The sequence below is a fragment of the Triplophysa rosa genome, linkage group LG17 (assembly GCF_024868665.1).
Source record: "Triplophysa rosa linkage group LG17, Trosa_1v2, whole genome shotgun sequence".
Classification (NCBI taxonomy): Eukaryota; Metazoa; Chordata; class Actinopteri; order Cypriniformes; family Nemacheilidae; genus Triplophysa; species Triplophysa rosa.
Window position 1 is genome coordinate 10,464,390 of NC_079906.1, and position 20,816 is coordinate 10,485,205.

General features: G+C 38.8%; 1 protein-coding gene and 1 long non-coding RNA gene across 2 annotated transcripts in view; one reads left to right on the forward strand and one right to left on the reverse strand.

The window, feature by feature from the left end:
- LOC130568119 (growth hormone receptor-like) overlaps positions 1-20,816 on the reverse strand; it is a 50,259-nt gene that overhangs the window by 4,249 nt on the left and 25,194 nt on the right. Inside the window, exons 3-6 of the mRNA XM_057356790.1 lie at positions 3,877-4,009; positions 2,561-2,724; positions 2,176-2,354; positions 99-252 (exon numbers count right to left, since the gene is read on the reverse strand). Coding sequence (XP_057212773.1) covers positions 99-252; positions 2,176-2,354; positions 2,561-2,724; positions 3,877-4,009 — 630 coding nt within the window. The remainder of the gene's footprint in view (positions 1-98; positions 253-2,175; positions 2,355-2,560; positions 2,725-3,876; positions 4,010-20,816) is intronic.
- Positions 9,943-13,360, forward strand: LOC130568120 (uncharacterized). Its single transcript, XR_008964670.1, has 3 exons — positions 9,943-10,683; positions 11,378-11,546; positions 11,632-13,360. It is a non-coding gene; the product is annotated as an uncharacterized LOC130568120 (long non-coding RNA).

Here is a 20,816-nt window from a genome sequence, read left to right on the forward strand (position 1 = left end):
AAAAACTTGTAACTCTCGCACCGATGATTCATCACGCTTCAATCACCCATGACTTCACTTTGTGCAAACAACAGTCCAGTTTATTGGCATCGTCTTACCTTTGCTCGGTATTTGTGCCACATGCACGATGATGCTGTCGCTGAACTCGCCAAAGTTGTCAAAGGCTGACATCTTGCAGCGCACCCACACTTCGTACTCTTTGTCAGTGTGTAATCCATAGATGGACTGCTGCGTGCCGCTCTCCAGTTCCAGCTGCAAAGTAAACAGAAAAGGGGATTTGTGGGTAGGCCAATATGTAAAAGGATATACTCATTTCATTCTAAAACCCAGCTTTGCAGGATTGCATTTTTGTACTAGGACAGATTCAGTAAGGCAACTGTCACTAAAATAAACGTTAACGTTTATAACCTGGAAGACACCAAACAGCTAATGTACTAGTGTGTGATGTCTGCAGAATGGTTCCCCTCTGATGTGTTAAGGCCTGCCAGCATACGGCAGTGATTTACCATGTGGCTCAGTGTGGTTTCCCTGTGTCTCCTCAGTCTGGGCAGGCCGGGGAAAGAGTCTGTCGGTGTGTAATCTGAGATGGCTCCTCAGGATTTTGCCAGATGAAAAACTCCCACAGCAACAGGCCTGAATTACATAGCACATCTGCGCTTTGGAGCAGCGTAAACCATTTTAGAACGGCTAGATAGTACCATTATATAATTTATAATGATTCATTTTCACATTATATTTTTAGTCATTTATATTGTTGTATTTTTGTAATGTTTTCATGTAGTTTTTGTACAGTTACAGAATAGAGTACTGCAGAGATTACGTATTTTTGTATGCAAACTCCGGAAGCGAGTTAGCATTTTATCGCTTCCATTGCCACAAAGTCTATTCCGTTGTTTAGTCTGACGTCACGCACCACCATACTGTATATTGAAGGTCATATTTCCGGGTCCAAACGCTCAATAAGATCCTATAGGCAAACAACAAAAAAAGGCTAATATATACTCATGGCGAGCTGTAAAACTATCGGAAAACCACGATCCTAACCTTTATCTTCGTAACAAAATCCCACATGGCCAGTCAGTGATTCATTTTTCATAATTTATTCAAATATTGATGTCGGAGATTCTGTAAGCATGGAGACTGTAGTGTATACTGTGAGTTAATAAATTCTCCGCTGAAATATGCGATGTGAGAAAACAGTGCTCATTAACAGCTGTTTAAGATGTAGCCCCGCTTGAAATGAATAGATGATTGGACCCGGAAATGGTATTCCATACGCCACAACTTTACAACCGAATAGGTTTTTTTAATGGGTTTTTGGTTAATTGCCTGAAATCAGATCTCTCAAAATATTTTCATGTTTTCATCTGTTTTGTTAACACACCAGTTAAAACCTACTCGTAATGCTTTAAAGCTTTATATCATGTCTTAAAAATGGTGGTTGCTAACAAGCAACTACATTCTTTGGCAAGGGTTACACGTCATCGTGCATATAAATCTCACAAATAATGCAACATGGACACAAATCTCTACTAAATACTTCTTCATACTGAAAGTCTTTAGCCGCTTTCTTTGGTCAAGGCCTGCCCAAGAGGCCATATGACTGACAGGTCAAGCAACCAATCATGTTTCGTTTTGTGCCACGTCATGTTTAGAAAAGTGTGTCTTATGCATCAGATGTTTAGCCAACGGTCCGTGGGCCGAGACTACACAAATCATTACCCAATCAAACATCAATGGATTAGAGTCATTTTCTTCGTAATTTCATTAAGTGTCCATTTGTTTTTTTGTAGTTTCGGTTTAGTTTTCAATATGATGAACTCCAGCTTTTATTTCCGCTACCCAAATATAAGTAGGCTCTTATTTTTCCATGAACAGAAATAACAACCTTGTTCGTAACACAATAAACATGTCGATGAAGTACATCCATTTCATTTAAACTGCAGAGGAAACCGCTATTCAAGTTCTATAGTCACCTAGAGAACACTGAACTCTTATTTTTCCACATGTATTCGCTAAACACATTCATTTTATGGTCATCAATGACAATAAATGCTGATTGCTAATTGTAATCTGCACAAAACAAGTACAAGTTTGAAGTTCTAATTAAGGTTTCTTGAACAAAGTGTCTTAACTCATCAATTCCTTCTTCAGTGAATGCTGATAAAGACATACCGACTCCCAGTGGGAGGTGTTCCTGACCCGGTACTGAACCTGGTACACCAGACTCATCCAGCCCATCTGAACATCCGCTGATGGAGGGGCGGCCCAGCGCACGAGGACGTCAAAGTGAAGCCCTGAGCGGCTGACGTTCAGCAGGGTCCAGTTGAGTCCAATTGGTGGGTCAGGATGCACTGGAGGAAGTTGCCGGAAATATTAACGTTAAATGGAGTGAGCCAATTCTAATTGAATCAAAATCTAATACATGCAACAACAGCTGAATTACCAGCAAAACTGCTGTCTGTAAGCCAATTTCACAGACATTAAAAGAACAGTCCAGCCATTTATAGAGGGTGAACAAACCGAACAGATTGACAGAGACTTCTTTGTGCCTAATTACCTATGTTTTCCACTGTAAAGCAGTGTTCATCATAGGTTATGTTCTGGGGAACTGAGCGTAGCTGCATGCAGTAAGAGGTCCAGATGTGTGTGAAGGTCTTGTTGAAATAACACTCGTTCTGCACAGTGGGTGTGTAGTCTGGACACTCCTGCCATTCAAGGGTGCTAGATACCAAAGCATAACGAAATGAATAACAGACATATACAAACGTTGTGTAAAATTCATAGAAATGTAATTTATAAATAGTTTAACAACATCTCGGTGAACTACACTGCATAGATGAAGACATACACAGATTAAAATGCTTAGCTAAACTCACAAGATATAACATATTTAAAAGGAATTGGATTGTTAATAGCAACATAAATCATTAGTTTACTTAGGAGCCATATGGTCCAACAGTTTTAGTCAACCATGGCTAAAAATATATATATTTAAAGGGGTCATATGACACGGCTAAAACGAATATTATCGTTTGTTTTAGATGAAATGAAATGTGTATACACCATTTAAGGTTCAAAAATTATCCACATACCGTGCATGTTTGTATCTCCTCTTTGCCCCGCCTCTCTGAAACGCACAGATGTTTTACAAAGCTCATCGCTCTGAAAAGCGAGGTGTGCTATGATTGGTCAGTTAACCAGTGCATAGTGATTGGTCGAATACTGCAAGCGTGTGACGGAAATGTAATGCCTCTTACCATATTTGGAACATCAGGTTCCAAAGCAATTGTGCTGACAGGTACGCCCACCTTACTTGCGTATACATTTGGGCGGTCTTAGTCAAATCATACCACGAACTGACGTAGATTTGTGGGGGTGTGGTTACACGAGGCGTTTAAGGCAGGTCTGGGTGAGCATTCGCTTTTAGATAGAATGCATCTTTTGTTCCCACACTTAAATGTTTGCAATTTTACGTGTCTAATACATGCATGGGCAACTTATAACACACCAAAGACACATAAAAACACGTATTCGTGCCAAATGACCCCTTTAAAAGAATAGTTCAACCAAAAATGAAAGATTCCTCAGAATTCACTCACTCTAATGGTATTCCAGATGTATATGACTTCAAATAAGTTGCTGAACATGCTGAAGTTACTGACATGCCACTGAAGTGGATTATTTTAATGATTTAAGCACATATAAGATAACATGATGGGATTTTAATATAACATTGTTTTATGTACACCTGAATAAAGTCAGTCCTATACTGGAATGACCTACGGGTAAATGTGTTTACTATTTTTTATCTTCGATTAAACTATTCTTTGAAAATGTATATTCCATGGCTGGAAATTGGTGTCTTTCTCATACTTTTTTGTCTGGTAGAATACTCTGAGAGCTCCAGGCTGAGTCAGATTCTGGAAGATGCCGGTGCTCCACCAGCATCTGAAGGTCTCCTGCTCTCTAGAGCGGCAACCAGTGAAATGAGGTCCTCTGGATGGATCTGAAGCAGAAGGAAAAATAAAAAGGCATGTTACAAATGAAGAAAAACATAAGTGTATGCTTTCTGCATTATACAAAGTGAGGAAAACTAGATTTTCTGGAAGAAACTGTAAATGGGAAATGAGGTGGGCACAATGTCAAAGGCAGAGTCACATGAACGTTCTATGGAAGTATGACATATTTGGTGGGTGGGTTGTGAGACACCTAATTTTGGTTACAGCCTTTAAACTGTAAGCACAAGCTGCAAAACAACAGCGGTACCCATTCACTTCTATTGTATGGACACAAAACCAATGCCAAACCAAAGTAAATGGGTACCGGCATTGTGCAACGTTCTTCAAAAGATCATCTTTTGTGTTCTGCAGATGAAAGAAAATCATACAGGTTTGAAATGACAAGAGGGTGAGTAAATGATGACAAAATTTTCATTTTTGGGTGAACAACCCCTTTTAATAAGCCTTGCGTGATTTAGGGTATGAATCACTGTTGGTTGCACCCACAGTATGGGATGAGGTAGACACCAAAGTTTAATAACTAACTAATATGGATTTGTTTAAATCGCTAAATCTTTGAGAAATATATAACATTATACTACACAATATTATATTTGCAATGTGCTCATATGCATATAAAACATATTTTAGCATACTCTTTGCTCAGTCCTCTGCAGTCGAGCTCCTCTGGTTGCCAAGTTCTTCATTTTGCGCAGCCATAAATAAGACTTGGAGGGTGCAATTGATTTCTCGCCCTCTATTTCTCCGCTCCTTCACTAACTGCAGTATAAATCAGCCGGACTCGCATGTGGCAGCAAATCAGCTGGGTATCAAGATTTTCTATGACACCTTGTAGAGATTACGCTTTTATTTGATGCCCTTCTAAACTGCACCTGCTGATGTACATCTAGTTTAAGCTAATGCTGACTTTGGGGATTGGGAGGGCTGTTAAACATCAAATTTACTCTAAAGCAATTTTTCTGCTAAGGAACCCCCACACACAGTTTCTTCTTTCAATTTCTTTCATCTAGTCCTCTATAGTGACAACAAGATGTATTTCCCTTCTGTCCTGCAGATGCTGAGCAGTACAAAACAGCACAGAGATGTCTGGTTTGTCAGTGCATGGGTATACAAATACACATCTGGGGACATGCACATACGCATAGAGGCAAACCTAAGCCTTGCTTGTAAAGGTTTGGGGATTACACTACACAGAGAAAAAAGTAAGTGCTGTTATACAAAATTATTACAAGGCTCGTTGGAATGCTTGATTCTGATTGGCCAGTCGCGACATTTGCAGGTTCGTTATTCCCAGATAACAACCTCTCAAAACTAATAACACACGGTAACCCGGATGCAGCAAATAATTTTGACAGATTTTTTTGACAAATTAAATATTAATATGTATCTTAATAACATATATGACATTATATTTACAAATGATTAAACCAAATTGCCTGTTCATGACATTTGAACGTCGTTTCTTACCTTAAAACCGAAAGTAAATGGCTTTCCTCGTGGAAGATCTGCATTCGGTAATGAGCTAAGAAAATATTTCAAATTCACATTTCATATCCAGTTTTTTCTCATGTGGCAAGTAGACGTGTAATAAGCGGGATAATGTACAAGCAGCCGGCTTTTATCGCGAAATAAGCCCCTTCAGTGTGATACAAGCTCCTGATCACACTGTCGAGGCTTATTTCTGCGATAATAACCGGCTGCCTGCACATTATCCCTTACGTAAAGATCTGTTTGCTGACTGTTGGCAGATGGGAGGAGTGTCACTGAACTGTTTGGTTACGCTAGTGGGGTGAAAATGACACACTTCAGATATATACAATATTTCCCTTTATCTTACAAAACCTCTTCTAAAAAGCTAAATATAAATATGTAATATTTTCATAAGAGCATAGTTATGATTTGATTCAGTTGTCCCCACCACTTTAAAGCTCCTGACATGGAACTGATTGGGTCTGAGATGAACGGCTGATTTGGGGAGCGCTGAAAAGAAGACAACAGATAAGGATATTATCACCATTAAATTGTTCCTGGTCAATATTTGCCTTTGTGTTGAAAGGGGGGCAAACAGCATGGCAGCGCGCACAATTCGCTTTCAAAAAAAGTTGCGAAAGCAGCTGTAAAAAGGGTCAAATTTCAACACTGGGAACAGATACAACTGTGTCAGATGTCATTTTTTATGTCATTGATACATTTGTTTCCTAGTGACAGAAATATCAATACAATTTTGTAATAAACTCTATGGGACACATGTTAACTCTAAACTAAATAAGAATTTAGTTATTAATATTTTATTGTATTTTTCTATGAAATTACCTGTTATTTTTATTATCTTTATTTGTAAAAGGGGATCGTTCACAATTCTTTTATCATATACTCACCCTGCAAAACACAGAAGATATTATGATGAGCATTTGTATCCAAACAACACTGGCTCTCATTGACTTCCATTGTATGGAAACCTCCGAGACATTTCTCAAAATATCTTCTTTTGTGTTCCACGAAGACATTCACATTTTAAAACACATAAGAGTGAATAAATGCTGATAGAATTTTTATTTTTGGGTGAACTATTCTTAAGAACAAACATGAAATTTTCATTGTTTTCTACAATGTGATGGGCACATTCACAATGCAAATGGCATGTCACCTGTGGTATTTGTGATTCTCTTTCTAAAATTATACAAACTGTTTTGCTTCATGCTGTTGTGAGCTGTGAATGCTCAGCAGTCGGAGCCTTTGAGCCAAAGTACTTGTGCAAAAAGGTAATCTATCACTCCGATGTTTGGCAGTGTTGATGAATGTTAATCTGTGTGCGTGCTTGTGCAGCTGTGAAAATTCTGGATCTGTACTGAGCTGTGATTCCTTGCAACTCAATAGATATCACAAATCATCCTGTACCGGGATGTTGACTGAAGAATTGAAATCAAAATATCTTAATGCCCATAAACAACAATCAAAAAGCATCAAATCAATATCTTTTCACTTAAGCCCAAATATTTTTTTCTTTAGAAATGAACATACAGTTGCTGAGACACACATCTCCTGCTTGATAACCCAAAGCAGCAGCTCGTATTGGTGAAGGTTTCCCGCAAATGATAAACATGTTTACTCAGCTCCCTGTGAAGCCAGACCACCGGTAACCAGGATACCAGCCCAGACAGACAGTCAGGATTAATGTTTTTCACTTCGGCAAGCAGCAAACTTCTGAATAAATGGCCCCTTTAGGCAATTAAAGCATCTTGATGGATAACAATAACTCCTTTGAAAAAGCACCTTTATCTGTGACCGTCAAGTAAATGTCTTGACTGGCTCAGAGTTTATGAGTTGCTGAACAATCTTTTCCACCTCATTTGATAAAAGGACAGCATTAGTGGAGTTTAATAGCAGAATCAGAGAGTGTTTATCGTACTGACACTAAGAGACGAAGAGCATCGTCTGGTAAATGGCTTCACGTCACTTACGTAAGTGCTTCTGAGTATAACTCTACAGCTGTGCGTCACCCAAAAAACATGATAAACCAAGCGGGAAAACAAAACTTAACCCTTGTCTGGTGTTCGGGTCTGCAGGACCTGTTTCCAATGTTCATAAAAAGATGTAATTAGTAGGGATTTTTTACCCTGTTTACCCTAATTATATATAAACATGTTTTTTTGCACACATATACTTGTTCGGTACTTTTTTACAAAAAGAATAGCAGCTTGGTTTGAGGTAAATGACAAATATAAAAGGGATAGCAGGGCTGTACAGCATGCTACGAAAACATCGGTCTGTGCTACGAATAAAATGTAATAGTGTAGCACACGTGCGATACAGTTTGGCAGGTGCATTAGACAGAGCCGCTTGTTTGTGTGAAGTGCGTTTGTCGTTGTGCTTGTTCGTGTGTGAGATTAACTAATGGCGCACCACTCTTTATTTTCATTTTGCGATTAAAACTTGTTTTCCGGCTGCATCGAGTCCATTGATCTAGAGCCCTATGATCTGCGCGATGTGGGAAAACATGGAAGGAATCACGAAAGTGGAATTCTACTATTTAAATATGTCCTCTGCTTGTTCTGCATGTCTATGAGTGAATTAGTTGCACACTTTAACATGTTATAAGCGTGACACTCGTGGATTTGTCTGTATCTTACTATACAAGGACATGAACACATGAACTTCATCCACAGAGTTGTTCTAAGTTTATTTTACGAGCATTTCACTGTTTGTGTGAGGCTACTGTCAAACAAGCTGAAGCTCAAGCATCTTTGCGACCACCCGCCAAAATAAAAGTCAGCTTAATTTGAACCAGATGATAAAATAATTAACTTGTAGTAAATTTATAAACTGTAGTAAACACTATAGTATATTTTAATATTTTTTATAGTAATGTTCAAATAAACTATAGTACACAAGAATTTTACTGCAGTCTACTGTAGTAAATACTATAGTATACAGTATTTTTATGGACAAATGTATTTACTACTGTATAGTAGAGCATTGAAAATACAAAACTCAGAAAAATTAACAAGGAAAATTTTAAATAAAAATTTATTAAATTTAAATAAAAAAAACACTAACCCTCTCTCTTTCTCTCAACAGGTAGTGGTCTAGCTTTTGTTGAAACTAGTAACTTTGTATTAGCACCTATTGTATTATTGCTCCTGTATGACATATGGCTTATTGCTCCCTGAACTCTCTGTAAGTCGCTTTGGATAAAAGTGTCTGCTAAATGACTAAATGTAAATGTAAGTGTGCCTGTCTAACAGGTAGGAAATATACAGAAAATAAATAAAGTTCTCAAACACTTTACAGTCTTTACTGAAATACAGTACATGAAATACAGAAGAATCCTCATTAAAGCTACAAAATCAAACTGATTTCTTCTTTTCTTTTGTTCTATGATTAACATTAGTGACAGGAGTCACAGCCACATGTTTAAGAACGCAGCCCCTATAAGAGCTGCCGCTCTAAGCAGGTCTAATGCACTTCCTATTTTCACTACTCTTTACATTTATTTAAGACTTTATTTAACTCGTTGAAGACTATGCTTGCGAAAATACTAGACAAAATGTGCTTTCTGGCATAATCTTGTGTGTTTTTGTCCATTCTAGCACGAAAGAGAAGTTCATACTGGTGCGCTGTCTGACAGATTCTGACCCGGCCTTTAGCCCATGTGTATACACACTGTAAAAAATGTATAGATTTAACAGTAAAATACCGTATAAATGCTACAGTATAAAACCGTATTTCATAAAACATGCGAAACCCGTAGAATTTACAGTGGAAAGCTGTAATTAGTTTTACGGAGTAAGACCGTACATTTAACAGGTAAAAACATATGAAAATACGGTTTATTGGAGTAAAACATTACAGTACACTGTATTATTTGCCGTAAAAAAAGAACGTCTTAAAAATATTCTTATTACAAATAGGCTACATAAACATATCTGACTCCCCTGTGCAGTGTGCACTTAAACCAGTTTTAATATGTGTTATAAAATCATCTTTTTCTGTGTAAAGTTGTAATATAATGACTTCTATACATTGTTTAGCTTAAATTGTCTGCCTAAACCCCCCCAAAAATTTCACCTTGACATTTGTCACTTTTGATAATTTAAATATTGTTTTTATGTAATTAGCAGTGCTTTTACATTTTTAGATTGTGTGAAACAAATTTTTTGTCTCTGAACTCAAGAATGTATTTTATGGTAAAGCAATCAACTCAACAAGCATTTAAAACATAACCGTTAAGCATCATCCAATCAAGATATACGTTGCGCCTTGGCTTCGTGAACAAAGGATGTGATTGGTTGAATACTCATTGGCGCGGAGCACACAGTAACGTAAAGTTTGCGTTCCCGCGTTTCAACAGTGACGATTCTGATGAAGCACTGTCGGAGCTGAACTACAAATCAGTGGAATATATATATATATATATATATATATGTATATATGGCATTGGGCATATTGGTAAGTTGGATTTAACGGTTTTAGCAGTGTGTGATTTTAAACACGAGTAGAATGTACACTGTTTTCATGGGGCATAAACATATTTAACTAGCCAGCGCATGTAGGCAGACTTGCAAGTCCTAAAGCGTGAGAGCTCTTGATCCGTGGAAATATTCTGTAAAATATATGTTTGTTAAGTACTTTTGCTAAATAGAATCAAGCAGTGCATCGTTTTAAATACGAGTAAGTTAGCATGTAGGCTACACTGTTTAAACATGTCTGGCAGCGGATGTAGTAAAACTCGCAAGCTCTAGATGTCCTGCCCAGTTTGTGAAATATAATTTATGTGTTTGAAACCGTAGTAGAGTGTGTATTTGTTCACGTAGTTTAAATGTTTAGCTGTCAGTTCTGTGTGATATCAGTGCAAATCCTTAGGTAGCATGTTTTACATAACAAACTTCACCTTAAACCACGGTGCGTGTTCAAGTGTGCATTTTTACCGTAAACAAAATAGATTCACGTGTTGCTACTCCACATGCCCTTGCTGTCACAAAACTAGAAGTTTTGAGAGTACAGAAATGGTTGCTCAGAGGATGTGAAAGGCATGATTCTTCTACCTCTCTCCTGTTTTGATGAGAAAGAGGAGCTCCTCCATTATGTAGAAGAGACAAGCCTGGCAAAGGATGTGGAGTTAGAAAACCTGCCTGTGACGCCTTGCATTATTGTGTGTGTGGTAAGTGAACGTTTTGTTAATATACAGTAGAACCCTAAAGCTTTAATGATTAAATGTTTAACTATAAAGTTGAGTTTATAAGTTTACATGCCCCTTGCAGAGTATGCAAAATGATAGGGATTAAAGTGATAGTTCACCCACAAATGAAAATTCTGTCATCATTTACTCACCCTCTTATCATTTTAAACTAGAACACAAAAGAAGATATTTAAAAAAAATGCTGGTAACCGAACAGCAGTGGCACCCATTCATTTCTATTGTATGGACACGAAACCAACACAAGTCAATGGGGGCCAGTTAACAACATTCTTCAAAATTGTGTTCTGCAGAAGAAAGTCATACAGGGTAAATGCTGAGACAATTTTAATTTTTGGTGAACTATCAATTTAAGAAATAAGATACAAATCATACAAATTGCAATTTTTAATTAGTTCTGCACAGAACAAACTGTTCCACATAATATATGTTTTTACATATATTCCACAACACAGATTAATAACTCGGTTTACACAAATCTAAACTTTAGAACTGGTTTATTTCTATTATTTCTAAAATCTATTTTGTGAAATGGTTATTTCAGGGCAGTACTAAATAAACTGCAATTTGTATAATATTCTTGCCATACTGTATATGTAAATACACAATAATCTTACGTTCATAAATTTATGTATATTGCATTGAAATGTATCTACAGGACCCTCCTGCTATGCTGCTGTCCGATTCATGCTAGCTGTGGACCGCAAGATTGTGAATGATGACATCACTTCTTTCATCTCTGCTGTTTGCCTAATGTTCTGCAGTTATTACTGCTCCAAAATTAACTACCCTACTGAACTGGCGTCAGTGCTTGAATTCCTGCAAAGGTATGTAAAGAGACTTAGGAGGGGAGATTCATTACGGTGTAGCTTAATTTACAGACTTATAAATGTTTTTTTTTTTCTTTTCAAGGTGTTTTTTTCATCATCAATCCGGAGAAAGGGAATAAAGGAGGTGGAAAAGAAAAACAAAAAGCTACTCCCAGTCTTCACCCTAATCGCTGACCTTTCTGATCATGAATGGCGAGAGACTTTGTAAAGGTGGTCTGCAGACTGTTTCCAAGTTTATACTCGGGGTGAGAGACTTTGTAAAGGTGGCCTACAGACTGTTTCCAAGTTTTAATCTCTTAAAGGGTTATTTCAGGCTTGAATCAAATTTTCCCCATGTTTTACTTACCCTCAAGGCATCCTAAGTGAATGTAACTTTCTTCTTGAGGAATAATGGAGTCAGAGTAATAATACCACGTATCCTTTTACTTCCAAGCAGTAGAATGGGAGTGAATGGGGGGCAATTTTTTAAATCTCCAAAAAGTGCATCCATTGATCAAAGAGCGGCTCGACACGGCTCCGTGGTCTTAACAAAGGTCTTCTGAAGCGAATCCATGCGTTTGTTTAAGAGAAATATACATATTGACAACGCTATAAAGGATAATGTCCAACATCCGCTGCAGGCGAGCGAGAGGCTTGTTTCTCCGGCAAATGACGCAGAGTCTTCACCCTAAGTAAGTTCCTGTGACGAACACAGCATTTTTCGTTTTCGCCAATATAAACACCGCCTCTTCTGGGCGGGAGCTTTCGTCGCCATCATTTAACGGAAAAACAAGCCTCTCTTTCGCCTGCAGCGGCTGTTAGACATTATCCTTAATAGCGTTGTCAATATGCATATTTCTCTTAAACAAACGCATTGATTCGCTTCAGAAGACCTTTGTTAAGACCACGGAGCCGTGTCGAGCCGTTCTTCTTTCATCGATGGATGCACTTTTTGGAGCTTCAAAAAATCCCCCCCATTCACTCACATTCTGCCGCTTGGAAGTCAAAGAATACGTGGTATTATTACTTTGATTGCATTATTCTTCAAGAAGAAAGTCACATTCACTTAGGATGCCGTGAGGGTAAGTAAAACATGGGGAAATTTTGATTTTAAGCATGAAGTATCACTTTAAAGGGATAGTTCTCCCCAAAGTGAAAATTCTGTCATTTCCTCACTCTCAGGTTCTTCCAAACCTGTATACATTTTTTGTTCGGTTAAACAAAAAGGAAGCTATTTATAAGAATGTCAGTAACCAAACAGATCTTATCCCTCATTTACTGCCATAGTAGGGAAAAAAAATACTATGGGAGTCAATGGGGGATGAGATCTGTTTGGTAAATGACATTCTTACAAATATATTCCTTTGTGTTTAGCAGAACAAAGAAATATATACAGTACAGGTTTGACATGACAAGAGAGTGAGTAAATGATGACAGAATTTTCATTTTTGGGTGAAGCATCACTTTAAATGTAGACTGGACTGAACGATTTTAATTAAACCACTGTATACCAGTTGAAACACGAGAACAGAAAAATGCACTAATATTTTGTCTTAAATGCCTGCCAGTCTTTATTAAAGATACTTGGGACCTCACTGATGTCTTTGTCTTTTATAGATTTTGATGGGTTTTGATGATTTGATTTAGGTTTGCAAATGTAAGATATTTATCAATTAGTTTAACAGTAATTTTAATAGTTTCTTAAAGGTTAAATCTGAATGTTTAGCAAATAATTATAGAGTTTAACTGTAATTATTACAACATAAACCTTTAAATTAGACAGTGCTGAACTGTAAAAAAGATGGTTATGAACCGTAATTAATACAATGTAAATCCTGGAATTTGACAGGTATAAACTGTTTTTATAACAGCATAAACAAGTAAATTAGACAGTTATGAACCGTAAAAAAGAAAATTATCAACTGTAAAATATACGGTACAGTGGGTGCAATCCCGTAAAACCAATAACGTTGCAACCGTACTTTTGACGGTAAAGTTCTGGCAACCACAGCTGCCGGTTTTTTACTGTAAAATTTACGGAATATTTTTTACGGGACCGCTGTCGCGTTGAGCTGTGTTTCACAGCCAGAAGCTGTCAATATATGTACTGGACATGTCAATACGACCATTTCAAATCGCACTCAAATAGTTTAAAGGCCTTTATATGAATAAGAGCGTGATTATATCATGTAACGCTAGACAACGATGACAGAAAAAACTGATGTTTCGTTAAGGCCGTTAAATATTTTAATGCGTCAATCTAAAAAAATGTATCGCATACGTTAAAGCGTTAACGTTGACAGCCCTAGTTTATATAATAAATACAGACAAGGTAAAAATATTCCATATGCTGTCTATGCTCTTTGTTAATAGGATAAGGTAAACATGCAAGTAGCCTATAAGATTATTACAGTTTACAAAAATTAAACTATTAAAAAAAATCTGATTACTGAAATCAAAATATTGTTCTATACATTATTTGAAAAACTAACAATTAAACAGAAATTAGAATTGTTATTGGAAAGGAGGAGGAAACGGCGCGACCTGTAGTTTCCCTGCCTTCTTTTAGACGTGACGTAAAAATACGAATTTGAAATCTGAATAAGTAATAAATAATGTTTGTATTTTGCGCGGGTATAGCAGAACGGATTTATGTTTAGCAAGACACATTTATGTGGCCAAGTGCCCTCTTTGAATATTAATCCTCGCTGGTGGTAAGCAAATGAAATGCCCTTTCCGAGGCGTTATCTCTGCATTTCCGGGACATCCATGCCATCTGAAAGGGTGTTTTGGGTTGCGGATCTAACCGTCAACAGGCTCCAGACTGTCCCCACAACACGTAAACATGTTATTTTATTAAATAAAAACTAGCCAAGCTTTGGATTGAGATAGGCCTGCTATTTTTATTTGATGAAAAATCTTATGCTTTGGATTTACAGTGAGGGAAATAATTATTTGATCCCCTGCTGATTTCAGCCTTTTCTGAATCATTTTGATGTTCATTGTCAAACTTCAGATGAGCCAGACGGGCCTTCTTGGGCAGGAGGACCTTGCAGGTGCTTCAGGATTTCAATCTATTGTGGCATAGCGTGTTACCAATGGTTTGCTTGGTAACTGTGGTCCCAACTGTCTTGAAATCATTAACAAGCTTCTTCCGTGTAGTTCTGGGCTGATCTTTAACCATTCTCATGATCATCTTTAACCCATTGGGGAAATCTTGCAGGGAGCTCCAGACCAAGGGCATTTGATAGTTATTTAGTATTTCTTCTATTTCCAAATAATCGCACCAACAGTTGTCTCCTTCTCACCAAGCTTCTGTCTGTAGCCTATTCAAGGTTTGTGCAGGTCTCCAATCTTGTCCCTGACATCCTTTAAAACCTCTTTGGTCTGGACCATGGTGTTGGAGAGGTTGAACTGGAAGATACAGATTCTGTTGGCAGGCATCTTTTATATACATAACAAGCTGATTTAGGAGTACTTCCTTAAAGTGACAGGACTAATCTGCGGTCCATATAGGCACATAACCAATCTTTGGAGCCAAAATTCTAGCTGGTTGGTAGGGGATCAAATACTTATTTCACTGACTGAAATGCAAATCAATTTATAACCTTTATATAACATTTTTTCCCCTGATTTTTTTTATATTTTGTCTCTATCAGTTAAAATAAACCTACCATAAAATTATAGACCCTTCATTTCTTTGTAAGCAGGCAAACTTACAAAATCAGCAGGGGATAAAATAATTATTTCCCTCACTGTATTATTATTTATATTATTGTCCAAAACGCTGCAGGCTCGTGAAAATGTAATAATATGTGAATGTAGGTGCTGTTGTTGATCTATTCGTTATGCTGCTGTTTGCATGTTCAAATAAATTTGTGAAAAAAATGTTTGGATTTTTAACGTGTCACAGACCATCGTCAACTGTAGCTGTGTTTCATTTCGAAGTCTGCGTCCTCCGGATGTCGCATGCGAAGGCATATGCGGCCGACTAACGTGACCTCCGGAGGACGCAGCCTTTGAAATGAGACGCAACATGTATTTTTATTTAATTCCAATTTAATATTAAAATCTTATCAGTTACGGTTAATATTCGGATAATGAGCGCCGGTTCTCGGTTAGTGAAATTAACCGAAATGAGCATCCCTAGTTAAATTCCTTGTCTTCACGTCATCTTTGTTTAAATCTGTTTATATATTTGTATTTAAAGATACTGTAGTTCTGTTACAATTGTTGAACTATAACAACTTTGTTTAATATGTTTCACTTAATAAACACTGCTACACTTAAATTAATAAATTGTCATTTTTGTTTTATTTTCACTTGTCAAATTACAGTGCTATTACAATTTTTACACCAGTGGGCTCATTTTCAAGGTCTTGCCTAGGGCCGCACAACCCTGCCCTGGGCCTATGTTCTCTACATTCTTATGGGCAGTCTTCTTTGTAAACAGGTTTTTCATTCGCTTTTGCTTTTGCTCTGTAAGGTATCCCTTTACTAACACACTGCATATTTTCTATTAAGAAACTTAGAATATGAGGATATAGCTTATTTTAAGTAATATTATGGGGAATTATATTGATGAAAATGCCATACCTTATACAGTATATAAACCGTTTTTGTGTTGCATTTGTTTTGCACAGTTACTGTATTGCTGCACAGATATTGCCTTATTTTCGTTTCATTTAGACTCGCTTTGTTCCGTTGTCATTTGTATTGAGGCTCCGTATGTATGCAGGCTAAACAATTAGCTTTTATTTATTTTTGTTTGACAATTTATATTTAACTTTATATGCCTATAATGTGTATAATTTTTTATGAATTAATAATTGCACCTGTTGTTCCGCATTAATTCATAAAAACAAAGTGTTCAGATGCAAAACCCTTTAAAGCCAACGCCGTCAAAAATGATTTCACGATTTTGAGTGAACGCTCTCCACACATAGTATAGCCTATGTAATTCAAATAATTTTGCTTCGAAACCCGCTAAATACCACACTCGCCCAGTCTAAAATATCTGATATTAATGAAAGTAAATATAGGAGCCTGATAAAAAAATGCCCATTTAAAAGAAATTAGGTCTGACGGATTCAGAGGGTTTTGCATCCGAACTCTTCATATACAGTATATTTCCCGTTATTATTTTAAACATAAAATAACCACAAAAAGGTTACTTATTTCTTTGATTATTTTAGCTTATTTCTTTGACCTTTGTCAGCATTTCTCTCATTGTTTCTGCCTGTATACTATCTCCTGTCACGGACGAGGAAGGGGAAGAACCCAAATGCAGGCAGATGGTGGTGAAGGGGTTAAACAAAAGAGATTTTAATAATAAAACAAAACAAAAACCCACAATGGGGTGCAAAACAGACTGGACTAATTGTACAAAAATGCAAAACAAAGACTTCCCGCAAGGGGGAAAAAAACAACAAAGACAGGAAAACTAAACTTACACGACGTACATAGGACTGGGGAACAAGGCAATATGGGAAACGAGAGGGGCGGGGCCAATGATGAGAGAAGCACATGGAATGTCAATGGTAAACACCCCATGACTTTCTCACACTAAACATAAGGGATTTGTCACGATCCTGCCACAAGACTAGAAAATCCTGAACAAGAAGGCAGGACCATGACAGAGCCCCCCCTTAATGAACACCCCCAGGTGTTCACCAAAGGGCCGACTAACAAGACAAGACAGACCGGGACAGTGACAAGAACCAGATACACATAGAAAACATAACTAAGGGCAACACAGCAATGACAATAAATGGGTTGGGGTGGGACAGCAAGAATAACAAACATTCAAGACAAGGGTTCATAAGGGGAAGTCCAAAAGGGTGGGGACTCAGGGGAATAGTCTTAGTCCCTGGGGGTGCTCGCATGGGTGGAATCCCAGGAGACTTAGGGGCGGCCGACTTGGCTGCCGGCCGGACACGGCTAGGGGCCAGACGAACTGCCAGCTGGGGTGCCGGCTGAGTCACTGGCTGGAAGGCCGGCTGGAAGGCCGGTTGCACCGGACTGGACGCCGGCTGCACCGGGCTGGGCACCATACTGGGCACACGACTGGACACTGAACTGGATACCGGACTGGACACTGAACTGGACCCCGGCTGCACCGGGCTGGACACCGGACTGGATGCCGGCTGCACCGGACTGGACGCTGGCTGGATCACCGGCTGGGACGCCGGCTGGATCACCGGCCTGGACACCGGCTGGATCACCGGCCTGGACACCGGACTGGATGCCGGACTGGACGCCGGCTGCACCGGACTGGACGCCTGCTGGATCACCGGCTGGGACGCCGGCTGGATCATCGGCTGGATGCCGGCTGCACCGGACTGGACGCCGGCTGGATCACCGGCCTGGACGCCAGACTGGATGCCGGACTGGACGCCGGCTGCACTGGACTGGACGCCTGCTGGATCACCGGCTGGGAGGCCGGCTGGATCATCGGCTGGGACGCCAGCTGGATCACCGGCTGGGACGCCGACTGGATCACCGGCTGGGATGCCGGCTGCTGCACCTGCTGGGACGCCGGCCGCTGCGCCGGGCTGGGTGCTGGACTGGACACAGGCTGCACTGGAGTCCGTGCCCCCCTCCGCTGCCTCTTCTTCTTTAACCGAACCACAGGGCCTGTGGTCGGTTGCGAGGCAGCGGAGGAGGGAGTGGCTAGCTCTGCACCAGAGGAGTCCGTAGACGTCCCCCGGACGCCCTCCTCCCCCGCTTGCCGCGGAGGGTCGTAGGAGGTCCAAGGGCCGCGGAGCTAGCGGAGGGAGGTGCAGAGTCCCCCAGGGTGACAGTGGCCAGTGTGCAGTCCTCCGGTTGACTACATACCGGACCATGTCAGCGATCCTCAGGGGTCTCAGCGTCCTCCTCTCCCAAGGCGTCAGACGGTGGGTGAGGCAGCCATCAAAGATCACCTGCAGTTCAGCGTCTCCGAAGTCTGTCTCCCTCGCCACCACCGTAAACGCCTCGGCGAACTCCTTGGTCCCGTAGTCCCCTTGGTGAAACCCGAACAATAGGTGGGCCTCGCGGGACCGCAGGAACACCTGGTCTCGGTCCATATTGCCTGCTGGGTTCACTGTGCTCGATCGTTATGTTGTGTGGGTGAGTTCTTGTCCTGTTAAGTGTAGCTTAGTCTTGTGTAATATGTTATAGATGTTATTTTATTCTTGTTTAGTGTAGTTAGCCTTTGTTCTTATTATACTCTTGTTTTACTCCCTCGTGGGTTTTTGTTTCGTGTGTTTTATTATTTATTAAAAGTCTTGTTTAACCCCTTACCCGCTGTCTGCATCCTCTCTCCTTGTCTCACCTCACCCGAGAATCGTGACCTCCAGTGCGGCTTTGATGTCATTGATCGCAGCAGCCAGTCGTAATATTAAACACGTTTAATAAAATCTTTAGTGAGGATGACTGCAACGACTGGCTCATAAATTCTAAGACTAGAATCATAAGACACCACACACTGAACGATCTTTTATCTGCGATTCTAAACAATCACCGAGCACAACTGGAATAGACCAGGCACGATTATTGGTGATCAAATTCCATTTTAAATATTAGTAAAATCGTTAAGTGTGTTCCCAGCTTTAGGAATTTATTTTCCAACAAGATAACAAGTTTAAAATATTTTTTCTTATAATTCTTAAGGAAAAATAAAAAGTCTATGTTTTCTGTTGCTGCTGTTGCCATAAACACTTTACAAAACATGTTTTTTTCCCCTGCAGATTATACTGACCTCAGCATCAATGGATTTCAGATGCACTGTTCATAAACAACACCAGTAATATGACAGCCGCGATTATGCCATTTTCCTTCTCTCTGTCCTTTAAAAATAATTACCAATTACACACATACACACAGTGCTTAATGAGCGCATATCTGAAAAGCCCCTGACCCCAGCGCATAACCGCAACTAAAGTGGTTCAATATTTACTGAGAAATACAATTCAAATAATCAAATAAGTTTCAGGAGAGCACGAAGTGCAGCATCAAACCGCTCCAACAAAACAACCCTGATGCATGATTAGTTTTGCAGTGTAAACAAGAGTGATAAGCCACTACATGCAACAAGAACATGCTACCAACCTAAAAACATGTGCAGAAATTTAACTACAAATTCAGATGAAGTAACCATTTAAATGATCCAAAACTGTGTAAGTGTTTGCTTTTTACATTTCAAAAGAATTTTCCAAAACCAACAGACATAGAAAATCAAACTTTACCTTTAATGTAACAGTCTGACTAATATCCTAAAGATGCTTCCATTTTAGTCTGTCTTTAGTTAGTCCTACAATGTGTTTTTTGTAAAGATGCTTTGTTACAATACAAATAGTGAAAAGCTCTATATGAGATAAACACAAATTGAACTGAATAAAACACAAAAAACAGTTTCTAACACTCGAATAAGATTTAACGGAAAGACATACTTTATGCCAGGGGTCACCAACTAGCAGACTCCGGTACGAATGCGGATGGCAAGATGTGTCCGTCCGGACCTCAAAGCCTTTTGACATAATAAATAAATGAACGGCTAACATTATTTTCTAATGCAATCAAATTTATACCAGGCACATCAAGGTCCGCTCAGTAGCAGTTTGGGTCCTATGGCGCCACGGACAGTTAACATATGCGCACTGTTGCTACGTTCAGACTAGGGATGGGCGATACCACATTTTTTTGATTCGATACGATACTGATACTTTTTCTTGAAATGTTACCGATACCGATACTGATGTTTTTTTAAAATAAAAATCTAATTACAATCAAAAAAACAAATTACATACTTGTACTGGCTACTAATAACAAATAAAAAAAAGCAATTTAAACAAATAAATAAAATGTTTAAACAACCTTCTTACAAAAATATTGATTAAATAACATAAATCTTAATAAAATGAACAAAAATACCAACAACAAAAAATGTGCATTTTTCACTGTCTTATTTTTAAACAGGCCATTTTTCTTAGGCTTTAACATTCTTTTTGTACTATTACATACAGTATTTAAAATATATATATATATTTATTAACTAACAAAAATGTAATAAAGTTAATACAATTAACAACATTACAAACAACATAAACTGTGCATACTTTCACTTGTGTTTCACTTCAATTGCTGATTAAGAATTCCTAATCTTTAAATTGTAGATAGGAGTTTAAGAAAAGCAACATGTCAACATCTCCTCTGTTTGATGCGGAAGTGTGCAATGCATGCGTGTTATGTATGTGTACATGCCTGAATATCACGTGACCACGTCGCTCACGCTGCGCAGCCGGAGAC